The sequence below is a fragment of the Microtus oregoni genome, unplaced genomic scaffold (genome assembly GCF_018167655.1).
Source record: "Microtus oregoni isolate MIOR12 unplaced genomic scaffold, Mior012 000010F_ref0000083, whole genome shotgun sequence".
NCBI lineage: Eukaryota > Metazoa > Chordata > Mammalia > Rodentia > Cricetidae > Microtus > Microtus oregoni.
In genome coordinates, this window is record NW_024543069.1 from 2,170,984 (window position 1) to 2,191,827 (window position 20,844).

General features: G+C 44.9%; 1 protein-coding gene across 4 annotated transcripts in view; it reads left to right on the plus strand.

Moving 5' to 3' along the window:
- Positions 1-20,844, plus strand: part of Arfip1 (ADP ribosylation factor interacting protein 1) — a 63,077-nt gene that overhangs the window by 38,724 nt on the left and 3,509 nt on the right. For all 4 annotated transcript variants that reach the window (XM_041659268.1, XM_041659269.1, XM_041659267.1 and 1 more), the window contains 2 exons: positions 2,616-2,773; positions 5,858-6,032. In XM_041659268.1, the coding sequence (XP_041515202.1) occupies positions 2,616-2,773; positions 5,858-6,032 (333 nt within the window). The remainder of the gene's footprint in view (positions 1-2,615; positions 2,774-5,857; positions 6,033-20,844) is intronic.

A 20,844-nucleotide genomic window follows, 5' to 3' on the forward strand; every position in this document is an offset into this window, starting at 1 on the left:
ACATTTTTTTGTTTGTTTTAACAAAATCTTTAGCCCAAGCTAGCTCTTAACTCCCTCTACAACCAAGGATGACTTTGAACTTGTGATTTTCCTGCCTCTGCTTCCTGAATGCTGGGGTTTGCATGTGTGTACTGCCATGCTCTGTCTACATGCTGCTGGAGCTCAAACGCAGGGGTGGCGCATGCCAGGCAGTCACTCTACTGCTGCATCCCAAGCCACGTGAAACATTGCTGAGAATTTCTGTTACTATCTCAGGACTCTTTGGATGACTGGCTGTTTGTGTTGCCTAGAGCAAAAGATAAAAACCCTCCACAGCCAGACATCCAACATGTAGAAATAGAACATTTAAAGCAGGAAATCACTTGGTCCTGGAGACGTGGATAGGAGACTTGGTACAGATAATAATATATTACAGTAATAAGAAATTCAGTTTTAGATGATCCATTGAACAACAATTTGCTTTAGGTTGTATGCATGGGTGGATTTATTTCCAGGGTACTATTCTGTTGCATTAGTCTCTCTGTTCTTTTTTTTTTCTTTTTCTTTTTGCTTCTTAGATTTTGAGACTGTAGTATAATTATAATTACATCACTTTCCCCTTCCTTCCTTCCTTCCTTCCCTCCCTCCCTCCCTCCTTCCCTCCCTCCAAATTGCCCCACATACCCTTTCTTGATCTCTTTCAAATCCATGGCCTCAGTTTTCATTAATTGTTGTTGTTGTTGTTGGTGGTGGTGGTGGTGGTGGTGTGTGTGTGTGTGTGTGTGTGTTTGTTTGTGAGTTCGTGTTCCTAAATCCATAACTACAACCTGCTCTGCCTGTCTAATGTTATTGTATGTATATTTTTGGGGCAGACCGTTTGGTTTGGATACCTTACTGGGTGCTTTCCCCTGGGGAAGGCTGTTCCTCCTTCTCTTGGTATTACTCAGTTGCCTGTAGTTCTCTGTGTAGGAACTAGGCTGTGTGTGCTTCTCTCGCTCCACGTTCTCGACCACAACTGTGTCCTCATCCCACCTCCTCTCCATGCCTGTTGATGTTGTCCCATGCTCTGTTAAACCGTAAGAGGGGCTCCTTTGTTTTTATTAGCCATTATGTTTATATTAATGTAGTTTGGGGTTTTGTTTTTCTGAGACAAGGTTTCTTTTTGGAGCCCTGGCTGTCCTAGATGTAGCTCTGTAAACCAGACTGGACTCAAATTCATAGAGAGCCGACTTCCTCTCCTCCCAAGAGCCGGGATTGAAGGTGTGCACCATCATGCCTGGTTGTCAAGATAATTTTTTTATAGTATTCTTCCTCTTCTTTGCTGACTTTTTTTTTTCCATTTTGGCTTTTACCTTTTAATGGATGCCAGAGAAAATAAATACACTCAATTATAATATTTTAACACTTTCTAGAGGTTAAAGTGTTGTATCCTTTTATTACTTCATATATGATTTAGTTTGTAGAAAATATCATAAGCATCCCACTACCCCGCCTTTCATTACAGAGGTGCTCCCATGACGGTAGCGTGATTTATTGCCATCCCACTGATTGACAAAACTTTTGCTTTTGAGACAGCGAGGGTCTTGCCCTATAATATCTCCAATTGTCTTGAACTTGAAAGTCTTCTATTGTTTCAGACACTTGAGTTTTGAGAGCACGTGTGCAGTATTCTTTTTACATGTGCCTGCACTTGCCATCAGCTCACAGTGTAGAAGACCAAGTCTGGAATAAAGTACATGAACCTGTTTTAAATGGAAGATGTTTTTTTAGCATAATGTAATTTTACTCTCCTAATACTTAGTGAATTATTAAATAATTTATCAACTGGAAATGTAATTATAAAACTCTAGACCTATATTAAATTTTCATCTCCTAGTTAACTTTATATTCCTTTTTTTATAGCCCAAATTAAAGTGTTTTATAGCAGAATGGAGAATTCAAGTAAAACAGGATTACTTTATTTGGTCAGATGTGCTCTTGAATAATCCACTCGGACTGGGAAGCTCAGATTGCCGCACGTGAAGAGAGCTGTTTGGAGTGCTGGCTGAGCTGAAGTGCGGTTCACTAGAGCGAGCTGAAGATGGTGTTGAGTGGATCTCCCTCAGCTGTGCCCAGATAGGACCCGCGCTGAAAGACGGGCACCTGGCTCCCAAGTTTACAAAGAAATGTGTCTTGTCTGTACTTATACTTTGAGGAAATTCAATCAAAACACACAAAAGAATGCAATCTATTTTATGTCTGAAAGTTTTGACTGGTTATTACCTAATTTGGTCCTGGCAGTTCTAACTTCTCTGATTAATAAGCTGCTGCGTTTTCCTGAACAGCTGTGCTTATAGTGTAATAGAAACAAAATGTAGACACAAAAATATCCTTTATAGTGCAAAATAATTTAGCTTTTAAAATTATTTAGATTTAGCTGTGTGTCTGGGCTAATGATAATTTTTGTTTACCAAACTTTTAGTAATTATATAGCTAGCTATAATTTAGATTCTTATAAATGTAAAGATTAGCGGAATAAGTAAAGCTTCTGTTAATAGATCCCGAGTCACATATTTTCCCATTGGTGATATGTGTGCGATTTCAAAGTCACAGCATGGACTTCTTAGTGGGTGGTTAAGATGTCGTCTCTGTTTTAGGAAGAATTTGGCTATAATGCAGATACCCAGAAGCTGCTGGCTAAAAACGGAGAGACTCTTCTTGGGGCCATTAATTTTTTCATTGCTAGTGTGAACACGCTGGTGAATAAAACCATTGAAGATACACTCCTGACTGTAAAGCAGTATGAGAACGCCAGGTGGGTATCGACTTTCTCCATGTGGTCCATGTGCAGATGATTTGTGCTTAGTTAAAGGTTTTGGTTGCAGACAAAAGAAACGTAGTGTCCAATATGGGAAGATAAAGGGTGATGGCTTTTCTCCACCTGCACCAGGAAGGCTTTTCAGTGTGGACCTGTTCTCCACAGAGTAACAGGCCGGGCCCGCAGTCCTGCAAGGCTGGGTGCCCGCCCTTCCAGAAACATTGCTGGGGAGCTTTGCTTTGATTCCACCTACAAAATGCGTGTCAAAGTTAAAGAGTGCAAGGTCAATATTGTAACTTTGCTTATATTTCAGTGAATCATAGTTTTTAGAAAGTGCAGCCGAGGGTTGACGGGTGATGTCACATCCCACTAGTCTAAGTTTGGCTCTGCTGTTTTGTCCGTGTGCTTGCTTCAGCTCCTCTTTTCTAATACTGAGCTTTCTAAAAGTTTTAATTATTTCCCAACATCATATAATACATACGTGTATGAAATTTTGTGTTAATTGTTGTTCCCAGTCATGGATAAAAATGGGAACACAAAAAAATGCAATACACCAGGCAATGGTGACACATGCCTTTAATTTAATCCCAGCACTTGGGAGGCAGAGGCAGGTGGATCTCTGTGAGTCTGAGGCCAGCCTGGTCTACAAGAGCTAGTTCCAGTGAAGACATGATAACAAGTAAAAGGTGGTTTGGCTTCTAAGCCCATGGGTTTAACTAACTTGCTCCCAAGTTTGTCCTGCCCCCTTGGCTTTTGATGTCTGTCTTCATGTCCACCATCTTTATTCTAGTTCTGGGATTCATCGCTTACTGCCCACAGTCTGGGCTGGCCTGTTTTGATGTCTGTCTTCATGTCCACCGTCTTTATTCTAGTTCTGGGACTCATCGCTTACTGTCCACAGTCTGGGCTGGCCCGTTTTGATGTCTGTCTTCATGTCCACCGTCTTTATTCTAGTTCTGGGACTCATCGCTTACTGCCCACAGTCTGGGCTGGCCCGTTTTCTCATCTGCTGCAGTCCATGCTCCCTTCTTACCCTTAGACTCAGCTTTCTACCCTGAGCGATGGGATTGGTCAGATCACAGTTCTGAGCTTTTTACTACTTGTTTCTGCTGGCTTATATCTGAACTGTTTATCAGGGACCACGGGGCTGCCTACTGTCTTGACTGAACTTTTTCCATTATTGTATACTAATTTTTGATTCTAATACACGCAATTAATTCACAAATATCTCCCTGTGCCCTCACTGTTTTCTTCTTGGGACGTTCTAACCAGTTTCACCAACCTAGTAAGCTTTTACATCCTTCAAATTCTAATTATGCTGTTATTGTTCTCAGAAGTGTTTTCTCAGATCTCTAATCAATCCCCTGTCTGTAATAATGATTTGCCTTGTGCCGTTTCTGTTGGAGTTGGGTACCAGCTTCTTGGATAAACTCATCAGCTCACCCAAAACCCAGAAGGGCTGACTTGAGAACTGTTGCATGGGTCAGTGTATCATGAACAAATGATCCTCACTGGCCCAGAAAGGTCTCGGTTGTTAAATTTAGTACAAGTTAAAAATAAACTGGGTTTAAACCCTGGGCATAATGCATGTGCCTTTAATCCCAGTACCTGGGAGGCAGAGACAGACAGATATCTGAGTTTCAGGATAACCAGTGCTATCCAGAGAAATCCTTTCTAGAGAAAAATTAAAGACAAAGCAAAAATAAACAAACAAACAAACTGGGCTTGGGCTGGGTATGGTAGCACATGCCTTTAATCCTAACATTTAAGAGGCAGAGCCTGGGAAGATTTAATCTTCGCCCATCAACACCCAAAGCTGATATTCTGTTTAAACTACCCCTTGTACACTTTCTTCCTGTACATACAATTATCTAATGTATCATACATGTATATATATATATATATCGTACATTAATTTATTTTCCCCAAGAGTTCAAGGCCAACCTGGACTACATAGTAAGTTCCCAGACAGCCAGAGCTATACAGTGAGACTCTGTCTCAAAACCCAAAAATAAATAAGTATTCATTCTTGGACTGGAAGATGTGAATCACTCTGTTGATTCTGGTTTTTTTTTTCTTTTTAACTAAATTAGAAGTCACTTGCTTCTTTTCCATTGAGTACTGAGTACTGCAGGCAGCTGGACAAGTCCCTGTCCCCATACAGTACTGCTCTTCCCTTGGGCTGACAGAGGTGCTGGCAGCTGCTGAGGTCATGGTGTGAGGCTGGTGGAGTAAAGCGCCTCACGGAACCAGGCCACAGTGCTCTGTCTACACGCTACTGTGACAGACACCCGTCTAGCATTGCGCTCTCATGTGTGCCCGTTAAACCCTGAAATGTGGCCTGTGTGGATTAGAGTGTGAGGTGCTGAGTCAGACACCGTGGCTCTCCAAGACTCCGTGTCCAGCCCCAGATGTAAAGTAGTTCATTAGCAATTGTCTGCATGCATTCCTGTTGCAGCAGTAGTGTTTCCTGCATGCAGGGTAAAATAAATGAGTATTATTATTTACATAGAGCTGTTAGAACGTCTTAAAGTGTGTGTACGACATGCCTCGGTAACCCTCAGTGTAACTCCGCTTCCTATCCTGCTGCGGCCATCTGAACTTGGCTGGTCTCACCCACTCCGTCTCATCGGTATTAACCAGTTTGCAATAAGGATAGATAACTACTTTTGAACTTGGTTTGACATCTGTTGGGGTAACTTTTTTTAATTTAAGTGGTTGCTAAATGTTGAAAATTTTGTCGGTTGGGGGCGCAATAGTCGATGAGATTATAAGCAGCTCCTCACCCATGTGCTCCTTGTGAGTCCATGCGTGTGTGTACTTTACAGCGCAGGAGAGCGAAGCCAGGGTCTCACACACTCTAAAGAAGCACTCTAGTACTGAGGTCCACCGCCCCTTTTGGACATTAATAGCTCTTTACTTTTAGAGAAGTAATGATTTCAAATACATCAAGTATAGACAGTGTGTGCGTCCTCCGTACTTACGTGTTACTGTTCATATGAGGCCGAGTGCTGTTTTCTAGCCCATCTCCAGACTGTCTCAGTGTTTTCTGGCCTGCATCGTAGCTTTTCTTCTTTTCAGGATTGAATATGATGCGTATCGCACTGATTTGGAAGAACTGAATCTTGGACCACGTGATGCAAGCACTCTACCAAAAATTGAGCAGTCACAGCATCTGTTCCAAATACACAAGGAAAAATACGATAAGATGCGTAGTGATGTTTCTGTCAAGTTGAAGTTTCTTGAAGAAAATAAGGTAAATTCTTTGCTTTCTGTGGATTTTTTAAAAATCACTTAAAATATCAATAGAAAGTATTTGTTTCTAATAACTTTTCATGACAGTTGCTTGAAGGAATTTTGTTTAAATCAGTTTGAGTTTATAGGTACACGAAACATAGACTTAGCCTTTCTGTTATGAAAATCATCAACTCTACTGTCTTGTGCTTTCGTAAATAACAACTGGGAGTCAGAAAATGCTTGTGTTAACTCTGATCTTGAGATCGATGTTGGTAGCAAGTACTTGAAGTCGTTAATAAGTCATTAAATAAAGGCGCTTTTACCAGGCTTAGTGGCCCGTGTCTCAAAGCCTAGCATTAGGAGACAGAGGCTGGTGCTGGTTTTGCTGTGTGCTTGTTTTCCTTGGGTGCTCGGGATCGAATCCAAGCTCTCAACGTGATGGGTGCATGATCTACTACCTAGCTGTCCTCAGCCCTTGAGTTTCCTGTGTGTGCAGGATCAGTTCCTGTGTCTGACACGTCTTCTGAGTTTTATGTGGAGACCATAGCTGAACGTGAGAGAGCCGGTAACAAGCACAGTGCAGTAGGTGTGCTCAGCCCTGAGTGTGAGTCTCGCGTGCAGCAGTTCCTTTCCTTGTGCTGTTTTCAGCCGTACTTGCTTCCGGGTGCCCTCTTAAAGTTGGTGTGACGTCAGAGATAGCTGCTCTCTAAAGTGAGGAGGCGGCTGGGGCTCACAGTTGCCGAGGTTTCGGTAAGAAGGTAGTGGATCCCAGCACTGTTCACACTGTGGCAGCCAGCGTGACCCTCCTTCCTTAATAGGCCCCACCACTGCATTGGTTCTCTCTCCTTCCTTTAGTTGTGGTAGGTTTGGTTTGTTCTGCTTTGTTGTTGTTTTGAGACAAGGGCTCACTGTGTAGCCCTGGCTGTCCTGGAACTTGCTATATCGACCAGGCTGGCTTGGAACTCATGAGATCAGCCTGCCTCGTGTATTTGCCACCACACCCAGCTGTTGGCTTTACTTTTGAGACAGAGTTTTGGTATATAGAAAAAAGCTGGCCTTGTATTCACGATCAGCTCTGAGCCTGAGTTATCAGCTAAGCAGGCTTGTGCCCCATACCTGGCTTTAGGCCCCACTTAAAGATTCTACTGCCTCCCAATAGTGCCGTGGGCTGGCAGCCAATCTTTTAACACATGGTCCTCTGGGGACATGAGGATTTAAGTTGTCACAATTATTTCTCTTTACTTCTCCCAGAAAACTAATATTTATATTCTCCCTCATGATACCAAAGGGCTATGCTAAATTACTCTCTTCTTGTTGCCTGTAATGTTTCCTTAGAAACTCACGGTGGCCATAAAACCCTCAGATAATATATTTCTTAGGGATCTACCAAGTCTAGAAATGTCATTCCATCTTTGAAGAAACTGCGGGTGAAAATACTCACCTGGAAACAACGCAGCGGCAGGAAAAGAGGACTAAGTAGATCTTCAGACAGACTGCCCAGTGTGATAGCACGGCCCTTGTCAGCTCAGGCCCGTAAGAGCTTAATATAATAACTTAAAAGATGGCGGAGGATCAGAGGAAGATAGACTGCACATTGGGTCTATCGTGAAGTAACATAGTGAGTTAGTTTCGAAATGTGGACTTTTCTTCTTAAAAATCTGAGTCAGAGATTGGAGTGACAGTAGCTGTTTGTACTCAGTGGTTTGCAGAAAACAGGAACATTTTTGGGCATGCTTTCTTTGTTCCTTCCTATGTGTCAGGCAGGTCCTCTGCCACTGAACTCTCTCCCTAGTCCTGGAATTTTTCTTTTCTTGTGTGTGTGGTGTGTGTGTGTGTGTGTGTGTGTGTGTTGTGTGTGTGTGTTGTGTGTGTGTGTGTGTTGTGTGTGTGTGTGTGTGTGTGTGTGTGTGTGTGTGTGTTGAAACTGAGTTTCTCTGTGTACCCCTGGCTGTCCTAGAACTAGCTCTGGAGGGCTGGCCTCAAACTCAGACTCTTCTCCTATCTGCCTGTATCTCCCGAGTGAGTGCTGGGAAGAATTTCTTTTCTAATACTAAAATATCATTTCTCTTCCAATGTATTACCACCTTACTTCATGTATGGATTATGAGTTTAATTTTTCGGAGAAAAATTCAAGGCCAAGTAAAATGGTCGGGCAGAAGGAAGTGCATGGAGACTGAGAAGACCTAACGGGGTCAACACGCAGTATGCGCTGCTGTGCTGTGTGCCTGGGACTGGGCACATACTTGGCAGTAGCGGGAAGTGCAGCACTTGTGAAATTTAGGATTTGGAAAAGCTAGAGAACCAAACATCCCTTGCTTAACCACACATACCCTCAAGGGCAATGCCACTTTGTGGGGTTCTTTATTTATTTTTTCCTACAGTACTGGGATCCAAACCCAGTGTCTTGCTGCTAAACCACAGTCTCTGTTTTCAGCGCAGACCTCTGGATTTAAAATGATGGTTACGCCAGAGTTTAAGGAATGTATTTACCACGACGTAGTATGTACTAGCAACAAAGGAATCCTCAGACTTTATTCTTGACAATGACCTTGACCTTTTGATTCTCCTGCCTTTACCTCTGAGTGTCAGATATTAGGCAGTAGCACTAGCTGGTTTTGTGTGGTGCTGGAGAGTGAACCCAGGGGCCAGTGAACATCGTGGGCCAGCATTCTACAAGCATATTCCTAGAGTGTTCTTGTCAAAAACAAAAGAGCAAGGGGAAGGGAGGGATGGAGAGAGTGGGAAGGAGAGGGAGGGAGGAAGGGAGGGAGGAAGGAAGGGAGGAAGGGAGGGAGAGAGAACTTTGGCGTGTGCTTAAAGGTATCCACGTCACTGATTCTCTGGACTGTGAGTACCTGGTATAGTCACTTACGTAGTCAAGTGAGACTAAGAAAGGAGATGAAGGATCTTGCTTTTTTCTAATAAAATGAGTGAGTTAGATTCCTGAGTACATAGGCAGCTAGTGTGTGGTGGCGAGCCCAGAAGGAGCTGTTGTGGTGCTCAGCCATGATACACCTTCACTTGGCTTCTGAGAAACCCCTTCTCTGTCGCTCATTTCATCATGTACTTCGTGATTTTGTGTTGCTGTTATTCTTTGCTTTTCACTGAAAAACATCAAGTATTTGCTATTCAAGTGGCCTTACAGATGCTGATGTCACCCAGTAAATGAGAATTGAGTATAATTGCTCCCCTCAGGCCGTATAGTCTAGTGTTAGAAGACGACTTAGTCTATAAGTGTGTGTATAACTACGTGTGCATGTACATATATACGTTTATGTGTGTCTGTATCTGTGTGTATGTATACATACACATTTAAATCTAGTTTCCCTGTAAGACAGACTGCAGTGTTTGTCTTTCTTATTCTGCCTTTTTTACATAACCTAATGATTTCTGGTGTTTCATTAAACATCTCATTTTTTTCACAGCTGAGTAGAATTCCATTGACTATAGGTACCACGTTTTCTTTATCTAGTCGTCTGCTGATGGGCACGAGGTACTTCTGTTTGTAGCCATGGCGAAGGCTGAAGCAATGGATGTGGGGACACAGATACCTCTGCAGTAAGGGCTGGTGTCCCAGAGCCTCCCGAGAGTCTGTGCTCCCTCCAGGAAGGACGTTTTCATTCTGGAGGGTGGAGCTGAGCAACACTCATCCCGCCCCTTTTGGGGTCTCACATTCCTGTGGCCCTTCTTCCACAAGATTTCCTGAGCTGTTTGGTTATCTTCTTCTTTGCGTCTCCGTAATAGCTGCAGCCCCTCACAAAAGCTGACAGCAGCGGTAATTTATAGACACAGACATCAATGTTTACAAGAGGTGATGGAATCCTCATGACTTGAAACCAGGACTGCTGATGGAAGGAGGAAGGGGCGTGGCCTGTGGCAGCGTTATTTGTGACATGAAATGATAAACATCGCCAGGCTGGACCTGTTGGCGCACACCTTTAATCCCAGCACTCGGGAGGCAGAGCAGGCAGATCTCTGTGAGTTCGAGGCCAGCCTGGTCTACAGAATGAGTTCCAGGACAGCCAGGAGTGTTACTCAGAGAAGCCCTGTCTTGAAACAAAACAGAACAAAACAAACGAACAAAAGAGAGAAAGGGAGGGAAGGAGGGAGGGAGATTGATCACCAGTAAAGGTCTAGCTGAATAAACCATTTTGTTCAAATATTAGAGTATTTTACAACTCTAAGAAACAAAGAAGGAGTCTATTGATGGAAAGACCCCAGAACATTCTTGAGCTCAGTATAAGTAGCTTTGTATTTGGTACCTTCAGAGTCTCCCTGTGCAGCTCAAACTGGCCTCATGGTCATGATCATGCTTCTGGATTATAGGTGTATAACATTGTACCAGGCTGGTACCATGACTTAGTAAGAAACAAAGAAAGAATACATAATCGTGTTTTATTTATTTGCATAAAGGAAAATGGAAATGTTAATAAAATCAATTACTTAGGGGAATATAGCTGTAAACAGGAGTGAAAGTGATAAATATTAAATTGGGAAGGGGCAGGCATTGAGACAGGCTTCCTCTGTGTAGCCCTGACTGTCCTGGAATTCACCCTGTAGACCAGGCTGGCCTCAAATTCAGAGATCCACCTGTTTCTGTCTCCCAAGTGCTGGGATTAAAGGTCTATGGCACAACGCCCAGCCATATTAAAACTTTTGATGCATATAAATGTTCTACCTAAGCCAGAAAGAGCTGTAATCTCAGTCGCTCAAGAGGCCAGAATAGGAGGATCCGGAGTTCTAGACCAACATGGACAATATTGTGAGATGAGGAGATTCCACCTAAAAAGCCACAGAAACAAAAACCAGTCTTCAGTAGGTGAGGATGCTTGCCACCGAACCTAAGGACCTCAGTTTCGTCCTAGAGACCCACACGGCGGAAGGGGAATTTACTGCAGGTTGTCCTTGGGCGTGTGTGCCAGTGCATCTGTGTGCACACACAAACGATGTTTAAAATCAATGTACTTTTAAGGAGAAAGGAAAAATATACACAGTTAGAAGATCTTTTAAATAAGTCCCAAAATAGACTTCTATTTTCCAGTAGCCTGAGTCTGTAATTCCCTGCTTTGCTGTCAAACCTGATGATCAGTTCTTTGCTAAGAATAGTGAGCTGACGCAAGCACACGAGTGACCTCAGTCATTCTTAAAAATGTAGGAATCACATGAAGAAAACTCTGCACATGTGATGGTGTTTCCTGTCCGTGGTTAAATACCTTCCACATTGTCCCGTTAGCGGTTAAATGCCTTCCACATTGCTGTTTTTTCTTCTAAACCCAAGCGGTTGGGGATGGGATCGGTGTTTGTGGTTGTGACATTGCCTCCTTTTCCCTTCAGAAACGAGACAAAGATGGACTATACACCATTAGCAAAATGAGCTGTTGAATTGTGTGTTGATTCTGAAGTTAGAATTATCCAGCTCTCACTTCCCCAACATTTAGAGCCCTTGGTGGCAGATGAGTAGGGATGGCCGCAGGCTGTGTCTCAGGCAGGCGCACCAGGCACACCAGTTCTGTCTGTCAGTTGTGCTCAGGTTTTCAATAAAGTGATGTTTCCCAAGGGCATATTTTTGTCTGATTGGTTTGGGAGTTGGAAATTTGGGGTTTGGGTTTTTGAGACAGTGTCTCACGTAGCCCCGACTGGCTAGCCTTGAACTCAGGTGAGTGACCTTGAGTGTCTGACCCTCCTGTCTCCACCCTGACATGCTAGTCACGTGTAGACACACCTGTCTCCTTATCCTTCTTGGTTAGAACTGGCCGACTTTTATGTGGGGTGGGGTTTGGAACTTCTTGTTTTTGATGCATATTTACCGCGCACCGCGGCCCCCGTCTGCGCTCTATGCGCTAGACCTCGGTTCACAAGCTTCGGGCAAGGGGCTGGAGGTTGAGAACACAGACCTTTAAACACTGATACCAAAAAGCCCATCTTTATTAGCACCATGCAGGCTTAAATACACTGCAGTGAATGGCCAACAGGTGAAAATCCCATCCTCTGATCCTCTAACTAGGCACAGCTTCTAGTAACTTCAATTAGAAAGTGCTAGGAGGGAAGAGCAGCTGAAGGCCAGGACTCATTAGTCCCAACAGATATGTTTGAGAAAGAGAAACAGTTCCGGCCTTCCATTTCAAAAAGGATTCACTTAGAAAAGCGTAAGCTTCTTACCGTGGTGCTGCACCGTGCCTGCTCTGTGAGTGGCTGTGTCGTGAGCTCCTTGGCTCCACATTGCACAGCGGCTGCCAGCCTTGAACATCTCCCAAGTGGGCTTTCCAGGTTTGGGGATTTGTGTTGTAGTTGCGTGGTCAGTGTGGGAGCTGAGTGGATCCACAGTGAGCCACAGTGTCTCGGTGCCGTGGTGGGGTGGTGGCGCTGGTTTCTCTGATGAAGAGTTCAGAGTGGACGCTCATCAGCTTTCCTCCGTGTAAGCTCTCCGGGGTCTTGCTGTGACTTGGCGTGTTGACATCTCATGTTGGCAGTGCGCTCCTATGGTGATTCATGTGCTCGTCATGTGTGACCGAAAAGTCATTTGGTAATGAGGGTGATTTTTAAATAATTCTTAACTTAAAAAACTTCCTGGTTTTCTGTCCAATTAAACTTAAAATCCTGGGGTGGAGAGAAGGCTCAGTGGTTAAAGGGCACTGGCTGTGTTTCCAGAGGACCTGAGTTCACTTCCCAGCAAGCTCATGGTGGCTCACAGCCATCTGTAATGGGATCTGGTGCCCTCTCCTGTCATGCAGGCATACATGCAGACAGCACGTGTGTGTGTGCGCGTGCATGCGCACAAAATCCTGATTTTTTTTTCTCTTTGTGAAACTGAACTGTGAGCCAGTGCCCTAAACATGCTGTGAAAGTCTCTGCCAATGAATTCTGCCCCCAGCCTTTCTTCCTTAATAAGCTAAGAATATCACTGCTTGCAGTTTTTTTTTTTTTAAGAATTTAAATTTTGGAACTGGAGAGATAGCTCTGGGATTAAAAGCACTGGCTTGTCTTTGAGAGGACTAGCAATTCCCAGCACCCACATGGCAGCTCACAGCTGTCTGTGACTCCTGTTCCAGGGGATGCAACACCCTCACACAGGCATATATGCAGGCAAAACACAAATGTGCATAAAACACAAATTATTTTAAAAAATAAAAATTAATTGTATTTTTAAAAGTATAAATTTCATTAAAATATTTAAGTAAATGAAATCAGAATTTTGTAATATGTTTAAGACTTCAGGTTCATAAGTTTACCTAAAAGTTAGTTTTCCACGATGTTCTGTTCAGGAAAACTGTTTTGTGAATATAATGGTGACTGTTTCACTTGGCTCTACATTGGCATAGTGTCCAAGGCTTTCCGCACCCTGGATGACTTTCTGTCTGCACTGACAACACTAGCTCAGTGAAGTTAACTTCCCTTAGCACCTGCCTGTACCCCCAGCTCTTAGTTTCTCCTGAAGGGACAGAACTCACTCTGAGCATGAGGTCAAGAATGGCGTAAGGAGGAGAGGGATCTCCACTGTGTTTCCTGGCTCGTTTGTGGGACTTTCTGCTGCAGTCTTTCTCTGGACCTCTGTGTATTCCCATGCTCTCAAGCCTGTGTTGCCGAGTCCTCTGGCAGGTTGCTGCGAACTCTCCCAAACTACACAACTTCACTTTCTGTAGAGCTTGCCCGTTTCCTCCCCCCATGGCTGCTGCTTTTCATTTGCCCTCCGAGAAACCCTCCTTGAATGAAGTTGTCAGTCAGTGGATGCTGGTCTGGGAGTAGTCTGTAACAAAGGACACTTGCTAGCAAGGATTTTGTATGTTATATTTCTGTCTATGTCATCTCCAATTTCGATGTTTCAGAGTGTTCCCCACTCTAGAGGCAGTGGAGCCTGGGAGAGTGAACTGATAAGTGGGGTGAACTGGAGTCTCGTTCAATCTCAGACCATTTAGAGCATCTGACAGTTTATACTCTGAGGGTTAAGAGGAGTCACAAAGGCAGGCCACAGTTGGTGGATAAGCCACACGGGCAGAAACATGTTCCATAAACACGGCACATAAACAAGTAACCGCAGCCAGCTGTGATGCAGCTTCACCTGACGTAAACCCTTCCTAGCCACTACACCTCGCAGGAGCACGGAAGCAGAATCCAGGAGCAACCCTGTGTCTTTGAAAAACTGAGGTCACAAGCACTCAGAAAGGTCCTCGCGTATTCCATTCTTGGTCTGTGTTAGGGCAAGAGAGGTTTAGTTCAGACCTCTCTTAGAGGCTCCAGAGCCTGCTTTTAGTTAAGCACAATGTTACGGAGCTGCTCAGGGTACAGCTCTTAAAATAGTGAGAGACAGAATCTGTGTGATCACACCTAAAGAGAGAGCAGTGGTGGGGGGGACAGAATCTGTGATCACACCTAAACAGAGAGCAGTGGGGGGGGGGACAGAATCTGTGTGATCACACCTAAACAGAGAGCAGTGGTGGGGGGACCAGAATCTGTGATCACACCTAAACAGAGAGCAGTGGCGGGGGACAGAATCTGTGTGATCACACCTAAACAGAGAGCAGTGGTGGGGGGGGACCAGAATCTGTGTGATCACACCTAAACAGAGAGCAGTGTGTGGGGGGGAACAGAATCTGTGTGATCACACCTAAACAGAGAGCAGTGGGGGGGGGACAGAATCTGTGATCACACCTAAACAGAGAGCAGTGGGGGGGGGGGCAGAATCTGTGTGATCACACCTAAACAGAGAGCAGTGGGGGGGGGACAGAATCTGTGTGATCACGCCTAAACAGCAGTGGGGGGGGGACCAGAATCTGTGATCACACCTAAACAGAGAGCAGTGGAGAGGGGGCAGAATCTGTGTGATCACGCCTAAACAGAGAGCAGTGGGGGGGGACCAGAATCTGTGTGATCACACCTAAACAGAGAGCAGTGGGAGGGGGACAGAATCTGTGTGATCACACCTAAACAGAGAGCAGTGGGGGGGGATAGAATCTGTGTGATCACACCTAAACAGAGCAGTGGGGGGGGGACAGAATCTGTGATCACACCTAAACAGAGAGCAGTGGGGGGGCCAGAATCTGTGATCACACCTAAACAGAGAGCAGTGGAGAGGGGGCAGAATCTGTGTGATCACGCCTAAACAGAGAGCAGTGGGGGGGGGGGACCAGAATCTGTGTGATCACGCCTAAACAGAGAGCAGTGGGGGGGGGGGACAGAATCTGTGTGATCACACCTAAACAGAGAGCAGTGGTGGGGGGATAGAATCTGTGTGATCACACCTAAACAGAGAGCAGTGGGGGGGGGGACCAGAATCTGTGTGATCACACCTAAACAGAGAGCAGTGGGAGGGGGACAGAATCTGTGTGATCACGCCTAAACAGCAGTGGGGGGGGGACCAGAATCTGTGATCACGCCTAAACAGAGAGCAGTGGAGAGGGGGCAGAATCTGTGTGATCACGCCTAAACAGAGAGCAGTGGGGGGGGGACCAGAATCTGTGTGATCACGCCTAAACAGAGAGCAGTGGGGGGGGGGGCAGAATCTGTGTGATCACACCTAAACAGAGCAGTGGTGGGGGGATAGAATCTGTGTGATCACACCTAAACAGAGAGCAGTGGGGGGGGGGACAGAATCTGTGTGATCACACCTAAACAGAGAGCAGTGGTGGGGGGGACCAGAATCTGTGTGATCACACCTAAACAGCAGTGGGGGGGGACCAGAATCTGTGATCACACCTAAACAGAGAGCAGTGGTGGGGGGATAGAATCTGTGTGATCACACCTAAACAGAGAGCAGTGGGGGGGGGGGACCAGAATCTGTGCGATCACACCTAAACAGAGAGCAGTGGGGGGGGGACCAGAATCTGTGTGATCACACCTAAACAGCAGTGCGGGGGGATCAGAATCTGTGATCACACCTAAACAGAGAGCAGTGGTGGGGGGATAGAATCTGTGTGATCACACCTAAACAGAGAGCAATGGGGGGAGGACAGAATCTGTGTGATCACACCTAAACAGAGAGCAGTGCGGGGGGGACAGAATCTATGTGATCACACCTAAACAGAGAGCAGTGGGGGGGGGACAGAATCTATGTGATCACACCTAAACAGAAAGGAAGTTGGGGAGGCTGAGGGAGGGCACTCACAGTGCGAGTCAGAGTATAGAAGGCTGCAGACATTTTTGCCTGAGGAGAGGAAAGCTCTGCACTCAGGGTTTGTCTATTGAGATGTGTTCTGACTGTAGTCGAGGCTGGCTTCAGAAGGATGAGCTCTTGAGATGCTCTGCCACGGCCAGAGGACCTGAGGCTGCAGATGCTCACCCAGCACTCAGAAGAGTGTGTGTGTGTGTGTGTGTGTGTGTGTGTGCGCGCGCGCGCACGCGCGCGCGCGTGCGCGCACTGGAGAGCAAACAGTACTCAGAATGTGCCCTCGTAGACTCAAGTCCCTTCCTTGCAGCACTGCCCTGCCCGCCGTCCCAGACTTTGACCACTTACTTCAGCTGCTCTCTTCCCATGGCACTGCCGTCGTGCTGCCTCCTGGCCGCCCACCACGTCTTAAGATCTTTCACTCTGGCATTCTACTCATCTGTAATTTGCTGAATCTCATCCTGATGAGTGAGAAAATTGAGATCTTTTCTGCCACACTTGATCATATTGTCTCCTTGCTCTCACTCCTTTCCCAGTGTCCCGTGTCTTGATAAATTTTCTCCTCTGCCCACTGTTGCTTTAGCCTGAAGGGCATATGAACTAATGATGTGCTATTTCAGGGACCTAGTGGAGGGCCAAGGGGGCACTTGTGCCTCTGCCTGTTCTTCTGATGTCTCCCTGGAAAGATCAATCACAGACAAGGAAGACACAAAGTATCAGTTTTTGCTCTGGGACAATGGTCTTGTACCCTGTAAAGGTTTGTCAGTTGTTCTGGTTTAATAAAATGCTGATTGCCCAGTAGCCAGGCAGGAAGTATCAGCAGGGTGGCCAGAACAGGAGAATTCTGGGAAGAGGAAAGGTTCAGTCTGTAGTCCTCACCCAGACACAGAGGAAGTAAGATGAGAATGCCTCACTGATGAAAGGTACCAAGCCGTGGGGCTAACACAGACAAGAATTATGGTCTAATGTAAGAATTAGTTAATAAGAAGCCTGAGCTAATAGGCCAACCAGTTTGTAATTTGTGTAGACCTCTGTGTGTTTCTTTGGGACTGAAAGGCTGTGGGACCTGGTTGGACAGAAAGCTCTGTCAAAGTAGTCCTATTCCCTAGACTTATTAGAAGAGCCAGTAATTACTGTGAAGTGCCTCATATGTGACTGTATTTATTAAGATTAATAACTTATTTTAACAAATGGTGCCCAACGTGGGGTGCCAATCTGTTGTAAGAGCCCTCTTGCTCGTTCCCAGCTACTCAGCCCCGAAATAACCACACAGAAACTATTAATTAAATCACTGCTTAGCTTCTTATCGGTTAGCTCTTACATCTTAATTTAACCCATTTCTATTAATCTGTGTATTGCCACATGGCTGTGGCTTACCAGCAAGGTTCCATGCAGCGTCTGTCTCCAATGGGGCTATGTGGCTCCTCTTGACTCCACCTTCTTTCTCCCAGCATTCAGTTTAGTTTTCCCGGCCTAGCTCTATTCTGCCCTGTGCAAGCCCAAAACAGCTTCTTTATTCATTCACCAATAAAAGCAGTACATATACAGAAGGACCTCCCACACCAAGTTTTGAAATAGAGGTGTGGAGAAAGAAGTTAATTCTTGGTGTCCTAGTAGTTGGTCATCCTCTTGCAGGATGACCTGCTGAACCCTTTCTGTATGTTCAGCTCATCTATTGCTCCAGGATTCGGGTGTATTTAAAGTAGTCCTATTCCCTAGACTCATTAGAAGAGCCAGTAATTACTATGAAGTGCCTCATATGTGACTGTATTTATTAAGATTAATAACTTATTTTAACTGGGTGATACCTATTGTTAGACTAATTCTCTGAATGAGAAGGGGTGTATAGGGCTGGAGGCATAAATCATAGGCTGAGCAGCTGCCTAGTGGGCATGAGGTCTGTGTTCTCACAGCCTTGCTGTCTCCGGGGCAGTGCTCACCTGCAGGACTTCAGTAACCTCATGTGCTCATCCCCTTCTTCACATGTGGAAGAAGGTGTCCACTTGGCATCATCTCTGAGCATGCTCCCTAAGAAAGCCGCTTCGCTCTGCTCTGCCTCGGGAGTCGCTGTTGGTGGTTGTCTTGTCTTGGACAATTGAAGCATTGTGTGGTGTGTGGGGGTCACTGGGCAGCTGGTGCTGTGACTGCTCCGTGGAGATCGGAGCTGGTTTGTTCCCTGGCGGATCTTCATGAAAGGTCTTTGTAATTGAGCACACAGTGATTTAGTGTATTTCATTTTAAACTGCTTTCTTTCTGATGATAGGTTTTAAGTTTGTCAGTTTGTCAGCTCACTTTTGTCTGTAGTAGTTACCCGCTTTGTTCTTGTTCCAAGTCTCTGCTTTTGTTGTCTTATCATTTTAACCACTAAGTTTCTAAACATAGTAGTTCAGGAAATTTTTGCTCTGCTTTATAGATACAGAAAAACTTACGAAAGCTTAATGTTGAGGTAGTAGTAGTTTAGGGATGCACAGGCTGTGGGCTCCATCCCTAGCAGTGCGCACACACACACAAACACACATACAAATGTACATACATGCACAGGTACATACGCATGCAGGTATGATATTGTATTATTCTTATAATTTTAGAAACTTATTCTTTATGCTAGATCCTTGCTCCAGTTTCAGTGCTTCTCCAGAGCGTGTTCTGCCACCAGTGTTAGTTTCAAAATCTTGCTTATAGGTTTTCTGAAATGCTTATTGTCTTGTGAGTGCTGGCAGGCTGCACTGGGTGAAAGAGCATGCAGCCGTCCAGGGGTGCGGCATTTCCAAGTTCCTCACTCTCCAGTCTGTCTTCAGGAGGTCTAGCCTTAGGCATTTCTTGACTTTATAAGCTGAGATGTTTTTGTTTTTTTCTTTCATTTTCTTTTCTTTGAAGATTCTTCAAGGGGCTGGTGACATGGCTCAGTGGTAGAGCATTTGCCTCAAAACCTGTAAGACCCTGGGTTCAATCCTCTGTTCATCCCCCCACAAGAAACAGGTTTTGTAAAATAATACTTCTATGTGGTGTTATAATTTGTTGTATGATTATAGTGCAGTCATTACAAGGCCAGCATTGATGTGGGATTTCCCTCAGTATGCTGTGATTACCATTGATTAATAAAGAAAACTGCTTTGGACCTATAGCAGGGCAGAACTTAGTTAGGCATGGAAAGCTAGACTGAATGCTGGGAGAAAGAAGGGCAGAGTCAGAGAGAAGCCATGGCCCCGCAGGAGACAGACGCCAAAACTTTAGCCGATAAGTCACAGCCACGTGGCAATACACACATTAATAGAAATGGGTTAAATTAATTTGTAAGAGTTAGTCAATAAGAAGCTAGAGCTAATAGGTCAAGCAGTTATTTAATTAATACAGTTTCTGTGTGATTATTTCTGTTTTGGGCAGCAGGAACCAACAAGCAGTCTCTCCTCCTACACAGCATCCCATGTGCATACCGTCTCCTGGTAGCTGCTTGGACCAGAGTGCTCTGGGTATCAGATTCTCTTATATTTCAGAATATTTACACACACACACACACACACACACACACACACAGAGAGAGAGAGAGAGAGAGAGAGAGAGAGAGAGAGAGGAGTCACTGTGGTGAAAGAACCCGGTTGTAAACATAGAATTTATTCCAGTTTCATATATGCCTTCTTACATTTCCATGTATGGCTTTTCAGTGGCCCTGCGTTTGGATCATGCGTGAGGTCCCATGTGGGACTTTCCACTGGTGTCATAGTCAGCACTTAACATGGATTTTGTGGTATTTGAGATTTCTTTTTTCAAATTGGGATGTTCAGCCTGCAATAAAATTTTTAAAAGTTATTTTAAAATTGTTTAGCGACTGCTCTTCTAATTCTACTTGATTACTGTTTTTACTTGATAATGGTTTTTCTTTATGTGTGCGGGGAGTTGGGGAGAGGAGTGCTGAGCATGCTTACATGCATGCAGAGGTCTGAGGAAGACCTCAGGGATGCTGCTGTGTGCCCTCCACCTTATTCCTTTAAGACAAGGTCTCTCCCCCTGCAGGATTGTGTTATAGGTGTATATTCAACCGTGCCCTGCTTTCTCTTCTTTTCTCTCTTTCTTTTCCTTTTTTAATATAGGTGCTAAGGTTTTGAACACTTACCTTCGTGCTTGCCCAGCAAGTACTCTTCCCGCTGAGCGATCATCACAGCCCAGCGTCTCTTTATTTAATAACCAAAGTCCTCCATAAGGTACCAGTCCCTGCAGTGCTAGTCCGTCATACCATAGTGCTGATAGCTAACGAAGCAAAAAGCAAGCCATCCTGGTTCTAAGTCAGTAAATGTGTTGAGATTTGACTTTGATTTACTAATTTTTGAGTGGATAAATGAGTTAATGATCTTATTTAAATTTATGTTTTTTAAGACATTACTACCAGAACTGAACACGTGTGTAATTACAATGCTCCGTGTTGTCAGGAAGAGCTGACCTGGTTCAGCACACGAGGCAGTTAAAACTGCCAGAGGAAGAGCAGTCTGTGGTGCGGACCTGAGTGGGAGATTGCGCTTTATTTACATTTGGGAGGCGTTTTGTGCTGCTTTCCCATCGCAGCTTCAAAGCCTTGCACTGCCGTCTGCCGCCTTCCACAGGGACAGCCCAGAGTGCTTGCTTTAGATGGTGTTACATGTCCACCTCCTCGATTGTGGAGGCTGCTTTTGTGGCTCTGGGTATCACATTGCTTTGTTGTGAAAACACAAGTAGAGTTCTGTCCTAAAGTGCACCTTTC